Below are 9,569 nucleotides of genomic sequence, written 5' to 3' on the forward strand. Positions count from 1 at the left end.
AGTGTCTTCTGTTACTTTATTCACGTCCACACATGCCAGTGTATCAGATCAGTTCACAATTTTGTGTGTGTGTGTGTGTGTGTGTGTGTGTGTATTTGTTCATGTGTCTATATGAACATTCATGCAGACGCGTGTCTTTATCGTCGTTACCCAAGAACAAACTTTTCAAACACTGTTTACAGTCTTCGTCCAGTGACTCTTTCCACCACGTTAACAAAGAACGAGCTATCTTCGTGTCTAAACCTTCCAGTTACACCTTGTACAATTGTCTTTTCAGCATCTTGCAACTTTGCAGCGATGACCCGTGAATCGACCAGTGTGCTTGTTGTCACTGCACAGCGTGATGTAATATTAACTGACGCTAATCCAATCTTACTTTTTGTCATTACATGTCTGGTTAATAGATCTGTTTACAATGTAGTGCTGTAGGTCAAATCTATTCATTCTGTGAACTTTGCACTTTAAAAACTGGATTACCTAGTGACAAAGGCAGCTTTTACATGGAGACAATGCCTTATGAGTGTCATACCTGACTTTGCATGCTGGTGATGTTGCCGTGTTGTACAATAAATGTGTCTGTAACCAGAAAATGTCTGATCTGTTTCCGATTTGTTTTCTGGTGAAAGGGAAAGCCTGGTAAAGTGGAATGTGTTTTTCTGAGGTACAGGAAGCTGCAGAGTGCCATCATGCAGCGTATGAAAATAACCGTTTGACTGCAAACGCAGATGTCTTGTTAACATTGAGTGCTCAGTCGGTTGCAGCGTTCAACACAGTATTAAGCAATTGCAAAGTTTCTTTAACTGCTTGTAGTGCTTTTCTTTTACTTGCCTGTAATGGACTGCTTTTGTTTGTGTTGCACTACTTGCATCAGTGCCTGTACTGTGTGTTTGCCATTCCCATGCCTGTCATCTGCTTGGGTGGTTTATCAGAATTAAATTCAACGTGTATTTTAGTGGCGTCTTTTCTCCTACTGTGACAGAATGTAGTATCCAAAAACAACGTAGAACTCATTAGCCTAGCTCTGCTTCATACCTTCATACCTTTTGAGATACATTTTGTGGTATTAAAATGAACAAACTAGCCTCAAAATTGATAACTTAAAAAAAGTGTGAGGATATATGTATATCTATTTATATCTACATATGTGTATATATAAATACGGCTCTAGGAATGGTCATCTGTCGGTCGAGTTGGCCTCTCCATCACTGTGGAAATATGTCAAAAACTATTGTCATGAAATCATGAAGTGCCATTATCAATACAAAGGTCAATACGTTATCCCCATCAGTCAAGGCTGTACTTTCTGTTTGGTGCTATTTAGCAAGCATGCTAACATTGTCGTTGTGAGCCTGTTAGCATGCTGATGTTAGCATTTAGCTCAGAGCACCACTCAGCTGCCATCTTGGCTCTTGCTTTAATGCAACATTCAATCAGTTGCTTTACTGATTACTGCATATTGTCTTACTGCCAAATGCTAGTCTGGTCTCCTGAGAATTGCTTTCCCATTCCCGTCGAATAATCTAATCACAGTACGCAAACGAGAGGTGGAAGGCCTCACGCACTGACGCCGGTGTGTCGGTTTATGAAGCGACCCCTTGAACGTGCATTCTAGCTGAACGCGCCCGTGGTTGTCTTAATTATGACAACTGTTGTAATTAGGAAGAGAACACGTAGCTGCCGCATTTTTTAGCTTTTCATTACAGTGTCAAAACCTTCTCAACGTCGCTTGTGGTTTGTGTGATGAAAAAGGAAAGTTTAAATCATTAAGTTAATACACATAATCATCTTTGGGAGTCTGTTTTGGGTAAACACGTGTCCTGTAGAATGACGTCACACCTGCCTCTACATGTAACTCGAAACTGTTGCTTAGGTTTTACAAAATGTTTGATTAGGTGTCTTTATCAAACTCAAGTTAATTGATAATATAATTAATATACCTAATATTTAGTCACTATATGTGAAAAAAACTACCATAACAAACAGCTTTTTGCGCAGAAGTTCCTGTGAATGCCGTGTAGCTTGCTTAAATGTTTTTGCGCCGTATTCTCATCCACATTACACAATAAAAAACCACGTCACACCTGCCTCTACATGTAAATACACATTTGCTATTTTCTAAATGTCAGCTGAAGTGTCAGACGTTGCTCCGAAGCACAACCGACCATTGTAGCTTCACTCAACACACCTGCTCACACAAGTTAATTAGATTAGGTCAAGGTGGACAGCAAGTTAGGCAGGCAGGTGCGCTGCACATGATTTTTGATATGCTTCACCCCTTTTGACCCTGGACTTTTAGCCAAGAGGCCGCTGTTTGTGTCCCATATGGAACACAAAATAAACGTTGCCTTAATCAAATTTATGTCTGTGACTTAAATTACGTAACTTCATCAATCTTCCCAATTTTTCTAATACATGCTTTTTGATTTAATGTTGTTGTCTTCATGTCAGTTCCTCACACACAGTCCACTTCCAATTTCCCCCCCCAAAGCTTTCGGCTGCAGCTAGGGCCCTTCATCAGGTGGCTGGTGTCACTGATAATAATTTAGTTCATGTTGAAAGTCTGTGATTATTATGAAATCAGCCAATTACTTGTTTTGTTTGCCACATACTGAATTTATCTTTATTATTATTATATTAATTTACAAAAAAAGATACCACTCTGCAAATAAACATTTACACTCACCTCTTGCCCTGGAATGGCATTCTCTTTTTTTCCAAACATATGGATCAATAATGACTAATCCTTCAAGAAAATAAAATAGAAGAAACACTCTTAAGAAAGCTTCACATTCAGACCAAGACGGTCAAGGCAGTCCGTGGGTGCAATGTTGTTTTTATTCAACATAACACTGCCTTGTTTCTTATCAAGGTTCAGGTTTTAATGCGAGAAACCTTTGGCCCAGAAAAGACATTCAACAACATGCGAACGACAGTGATAAGTGTCTGTAATAGTACCTGTGTGTGCGAACATGCAATGGCTATTCGATTCTTTCAACCTCCCCCCCCCCCTCCTCCATCCTTCAATCAGCCCATTATCCTCTGCACATCCTTGACTATAATGGTCATGAGGAGCTTGTCCAGCTGCCCCTGACGTTTCTTCATTTGCTTTTTCATAAAGCTGCCGTTGCGTTTAGAGGCCGGTGGGCTCCCCCATCGGAAGTGACTCATCCGATAGGCCTCGTTCTTTCTCTCCTGCTGGCTCACCGGGACGTGTGACTTAAGGCTGATGCTTTGCAAACCTTGGTTTTGACTTCCTCCATTCAGATCCCTCACTTCGTCATTGTTACTGCCCAGCTGCCTGCGAGCCTGAGGGGGGACACTGCGCTCAGAAGGGCCCCCTCCCTCCAGAGAAGAGGCAAAAACCTTTACGGGTCGACGTTTACGGCCAGAGGGTTTGCCCCAGCGGAAATGCTCCATTGAATAGGAGCGTCGCTCGTCCCTGTGGGACTCTGATATCTTGTTTTCGGACACCATGGCGGCCAGAATGACGCTGAGTAGGAGGTCATCATCATTATTGTTCACCTTCAGGGCCATTGCGCTGAGCTGAGGGAATTCAGACTGGATCGCAGACATGCAGAGGCGAATGCAGTCCTGCATGGAAGGGATCAAAGAAAAACCAGCAGCATTTTAAGAGAAGAGTTGACGATGTGACACCAATGAGCACTTTATATCGCTTTGATACTGAGTGTTCTGGAGCTTTCAATGATACACACACAAGCTTCCAAAGCAGTTAGAGTTTGAAGAAGAACATTGAAAGCTCCGGGACGGCAACTCAATGGATCTTGAGAGTCAAGAATGAACCTTGAAGCTCAAAATGTAACTTTTTGTGCTATTTTACTTTTTCTTTTAGTCTGTTCACTGTAATCACTTTGAAATCACCCTGCGTGAAATCTTTTATAGAAATATACCAGGCTTTGCCTCATGGCAGTGACAGAGAGGAAATGGATGGAGACAGTTTGACCTACCAGTATTCTTCCCTTGTTGCTCAGGTCGTTGCATTGGGATCTGTCCCAGCACACCGACCCAAAGCCGGGGACGCACACGTAAGCCATCACCACCACCAACAGCCAAGATAGATACATCATCTTCAGCCTGGTGTGGAGGACAGAAACACAAGTGAGGCTATGAGTTGAAAAGAAAGCAAAGCCACAGCAGGGGCGGTCTCCTCAAAACATAAGAGGCTTCAATAACTCTACAGTCCTGACAGGCTCAAATAGTCACTTATTCTTAAACTCTGGGAGACATTGTTAGTGTGTGAAGAAATACAAGAAATGTCTCCGCAAAAAACACTTCCTTCGTTCGGTACATATCTTTGGTGGATTTGTAGTTCAGTGTCTCCAAACTGAATAGTGACTGTGAGCTCAAATACCATTCATCCACATTCCTCTTCCGACATCATGTGCGTCTTTGAACAGATGGTCTTGTTAATCATATTGAAATGGTCGATGAAAAAAAATGCCTTGAAAATGTGTGCGTTTGGTTGAGGTTTGCGGCTGACCCAAAGGGACTGTTAGAAAATGATTTGGGCATGAAGTCGGGTTTGGAAAGGGAGGAGGAACACGCTTGTTTGTGTATATGTTCTGGGCGCAAGAGAATCTGTCCTGCTCCAGATTGATCTTTTAATTGATCTTTATCTTGCAAGATTTACTGTTAAATAATTACAGAAAACATTGACTTGTTCAAATGAAACAACAAAATAGTTACATGCACAAAAAAATCACGTCTCTGTGTTGGAACTTTACACATTTACCCTTCACAATTACAGGTGAAAGGGGGGGGGGGAGGGGCAGCATTTCACCTATACCAGGGGTCGGCAACCCGTGGCTCGCGAGCCGCATGCGGCTCTTCAGCCCCTCTGTTGCGGCTCCCTGAGTCTCTGCAGCATATTAACGGCCCATTTTCATTCATTTCCTGCCGCATTGTCAATGTTGCGTGCTCTTGCTTTCCAGCCACCTGAACCTCATAACTCTGAGAACTTTCTCCTGCCCCATTCCTGTTGAACTTCCACCTGTCTCCAGCTACTTCAGTCTGTTTGGACTTGCAACCCGTATGCTTTTGTATTTGCAGTTTTTCAACAAATCACTCTCGACTGCATTTGGGTCCTTCCCTTGTTGCCTTATACACAGCTGCTGCTTCACATTACAATTATTCCATTGGTGAAAAATGGTGGTGGCTTTTTTTGAGAAGCTTCCACAGGAGTCGCAATTAGTTTGTCCCTTTTGGTTTGGGCTAACGGTGATCAGTCAGTAAAGACATTTTCCTTTTTTGTTAGTTAAAAGAAAGAAAGGCAAAAAAGCCACAGAGCTGTAGTGTGGGAAACTACTTCCCACACCATCAGCACGCAATCACGGGTTAGCCTGGCGTGATGGAAAAAAGGTCAGATTGACTTTATTGATACCATGTGACTGTTATTTGGCTGCATTTCTGAGAGTTGAGCTGCTCAGGGGCTGAAATAGTCAGGCTTATAACTTTAACCCATAACATGCAAATTCAAACCAAACCTGATTGTATGAAGAATGAATATGAAATATTGCAGTGCTGAAAAATCTAAATGTCAGTGATGTTACTGATCATTTAGTGGCTCTTGGTACAAAATTAGAGCAGCTGTAATGTAATTCGGCAAACACGCTGCACCACTTATGTTTACAGTTTTGCCAAGTGATAATTACACTCCTAATGTGCAATTTGGACTGTGAATGATTGTTGCATGAACACATTAAACCTGAGATAATTGTGGCTGAGTTGCGGTGTTGAGGTGAAGGGAATAACCCAAAGCAATAATTAAAGTGTAACTTCACTCTCAGGTCTGAGCCACTGCATCATTTTTGAAGAAATGCAAAAAAAAAAGTGGGCAAAAGCATGTTGGCTGCAGCAACTCAAAGTCAGCCAGCACCTCTGTCTCCAGAGCGTCCGTCTGCTCTCCTCTGGGCTGTATGGTCTCCTAGCAGTGGGGAGCAGGGACCCAGCAGCCCACTGATCCATCATCTGTTACCAGTGTTACGTTTGCATGAAAACATGGGAAGCTGGCGTTAATGCTTCATCTACACTCTTTTGTCACATCGTAGGAAAGCACATCGCTATTGCCAGACAACCAGGATTGTGTAACGTGCTGATGGCTTAAAGAGGTTAATCTCCAGTCACAGAAAGGAGAGAACAGGTTTGTGCTGTGGTCATAATGCATCGAAGCGGTTTCCGAAAAAATCAAATGGCTCGGCGCTGTGGTGAGGTCAGAATTGGCCTTGCAAGATTAGGTCTGATTTAAAGGAGTAGATGGCGTTTTGAGCCATTTTCAACCATGAAATGCTGATTTTTTTGTTTTATAAATGTGGTGAGAAATGTCAATATTAACACCGGCATCGATTTGTTTCATCACAGTACAGTTATATCATTTAGTTTACAGCTTAAAAAACAAATATGTTTGAGTGTGCAGTTACTCTTTAATGACCCTGGGGAAGGTTTTCATTTGAAAAAAAATCAAACAATACATTCATCCCTCGTACCCCACTGCAGTCATTTCCACACAGTCCCTGAACTACATTCCAGTTGGCTCTGAATGTAATGCAGGAAAAAAAGAACCAGAATCAAAAACAAATGAAATTGAATGCAGCAGTCCCTTTATATAGCTGTTCAAGGGCACACCAGAATGATGACGGTAGTAACTTAGTACTGGAGTAAATAGGCTGTATTTCCCCAGCTTAGTAACAGTAATGGGGAGATCTGCAGCCAAACATTGAAAGGTCGGTGACTGTTAAAAATGACCATTAAAGTTGCTTTGTGAGATAAGTGGTGCCAGCAAACGTTACTTTTTATGTTACTTCAAGGACCATGATCGATGGACAGAGACGAATGAATGCAAGGAAACAGATTGCTGTTGTTGGAGGCTGCATTCATATGGACCACGCATATATCAGGAGGGATATCTTCATTCATAAGTGATGACGAAGACCTACAAACAAGTTCTTTCAAATGATGAATAATAGTTATGACGCATCTTGATCTGATATGACGCTCCTGCTGGTCTCTTTGCTGTGATGTGTATTACCATTGTTCTCCTCCCCTCTCTTCCCATGTTTAAACATTCGTGTCGAAAATATCATCTTTATAGAGTTTATTTTGTAGAAGCTATAAATAACAGAAAATATAAACTATATTGATACCTGGGTATACTACTTTTCTCTTTTATATTTTTCATTTTGGTGCAATGAGTTAATTTCCTCTCCTTTGTAGGGAAATTGCTTCTTGTTGTCTCTCCCTCCATCCTCTATTCTAAGGAGTGACTCCTTGGTGGGCCATCGTCTTTGTAACTCTGGCAGAGACTCTACGCTCATTATGACACTAAATACATTATGACTCACTGAGCGAAGCGCTGCTCTCCACAGACATATTCTGCTGCGATTAAAATAGATTTAAACCGTATGTGTTAATGAAATACGAAGTTATTATTACCGTGTCTGTAAGCTAGATTTGTGTTTGTGGAGGTTTATGTTAATCAATGCAATAGTCCTTATCCGTTCAAAAGAACAAGAAGCTAACAACAACCAGACGCAATTGCGATCCATGCCAGAACAAGAATCCACGAACAAGTTAAAAACATTCGTTTTGTTTTTTACCTTTTCCAAAAACGGTCCTCTCCTCTCTTCTTGTTTTTCTCCTTGTGTTTGTCCACAGATCTTCCAGAGTGGCGACTCCTAACAATGATCCCGCTCCTCCTCTTCTGCTCTCTGTCTGCTCTGTAATGAAATGCTCGGTAGGAGCGTAGTCTGCTGCTTCCTCAGAGGAGGAAAGCTCTTTTTAAAGACGCATGAGTGGAGTTTGGAGTCTCAAGGCCTTGGGGAGTGATTAAGGTAAGGGGTTTCCTGCTCCTCTCTGGACGGGGAGGATTGTGTATTTGAGTGTAAGGTAGATAGGCCTATAGAGGCCACCCACACACTTTTTAATCAATGGTGCAGCTCACGTCACCACAACAACAGGTGAAGCCTTGGTGAACTACCTTGCTGCCCTCCCCCGTCTCCTCCTGCGTCTTCCTCTGGTTGCAATCTTACAAGACTCCTGAATGGGGGATTATTATGATGCTTCAGAGCTCTCAGTTACATTTTTTGAGTGCACGTTTACATCATCATACGCTCGTCAAATCAAACGCAGGTCATTCGTGGATTCCGAACAATCCTGCGTCTAAATCCATGAAAAGGTCAGTGCCGTGACGCCCAGAGGGACGTCCTTTCAACTGGGATGAGGAGCCGTGGTGAAGTGTTCAAATCAATTTGACGGATTGGATCGTTTTTCAGCGGTTCTTGTTTACAAGGTGTGCATGTATCCCTGTGTGGAAACTTCATTAGGGAGACATGACTCACTTGTTTATACGTCATGACTACACAAACACACACACACACACACACACACACACACACACACACACACACACACACACACACACACACACACACACACACACACACACACACACACACACACACACACACACACACAATAACAAACGGGGGAATGACAGGACACATGAGGAGAGGAGATCAGGGGAAACACACAACGGGTCAGACCGGGATCCTGGATCCTGACAAAACTAGTGCAAAGTATGCAAAGTAATGAAGGCAATTGTCTGATTGCAATGTATGAAAAGAAAATTGAGTTCTATGAATCTTATTAATTGGATCTTTTTTTATCTTTTTAATTGGGACAATATGCTTTTCTTTCCCAGGATGTCAAATGTGATTCTTTTTCTTGTCAAATCCAACAATAGAGGAAAAAGGACAACAGAGTCATGAGATTGAGCACCCTTAATGACAACAGGGAATACGTGCGTCTAATCCGTTTAACCCACTTTACCTCCATGCGTCCAGCCTTCTGCAGATGGTGTTTGTTTTGCTCCTGCTTGTGAATTTGAGTCATGACTGGATATTAATGCTGAAACAAAAAGAGCATGCATGCTGAGCCACGTCTTCGATGGATAAATAAAGGTTAAAAAACAAAATCAGATGATGTCATTTCCTGTTGATGCTGCTGACTTCCACCGTTTAATAATAATGCAACCCCCGGACAAGGCTGTGCAGGGTGTGAATCACTGCCGTACAAAGACTGTACTGCCATTTAACCAACTGTCATACGAATACCATCGTCACGTCCATCTGAGGAGGTTTTACAGACTGTGAAGGTCTCAACCAGTCATTTTCAGATCGCACTTTTGCAGATGGAATAACCAAGCTTGATGCTAATTTATGTCTTTTTTTTCATCTTCGTCAAATGTGCGAGCTTATTCAGTTGCAAAAGGAGGAATTACCACTTTAATGTTAAGTATACTGACCATGTTTGTGCCATATCAGCACGATCGGGTATTTAAAGTTTCACCAATAGGTTTATTAAGGACAATGAGGTCATACTTGAGGACATCCTCCTCACTCATTTCTCTTGGACTTCTGTCAGCTCCCACGTCCTGACGAGCAGACTGTTTGACTGTCCTGAAGATAACACGCCACCTTTTTTACTGTACGGCATCTTCTATTTGTGATGTCCTCTGTTGCTTTACAAGAGCATCTCAGCTCAGCCGTATGTCAACA

General features: G+C 42.2%; 1 protein-coding gene across 1 annotated transcript; it reads right to left on the reverse strand.

The window, feature by feature from the left end:
- Positions 1-3,024: 3,024 nt before the first annotated feature.
- On the reverse strand, positions 3,025-7,712 carry LOC306793542 (pro-opiomelanocortin-like; the record flags this gene model as incomplete). The annotated part of the gene is made up of 3 exons (XM_079291185.1): positions 7,611-7,712; positions 3,966-4,092; positions 3,025-3,591 (listed from the first exon to the last, which is right to left on the reverse strand). The coding sequence occupies exons 2-3, from the start codon at positions 4,083-4,085 to the stop codon at positions 3,025-3,027; spliced, it is 687 nt and encodes a 228-aa protein (XP_079147311.1). The 5' UTR covers positions 4,086-4,092; positions 7,611-7,712.
- Positions 7,713-9,569: the final 1,857 nt, after the last annotated feature.

Source organism: Melanostigma gelatinosum, assembly GCF_949748355.1.
Source record: "Melanostigma gelatinosum genome assembly, chromosome: 19".
Taxonomy (NCBI): Eukaryota; Metazoa; Chordata; class Actinopteri; order Perciformes; family Zoarcidae; genus Melanostigma; species Melanostigma gelatinosum.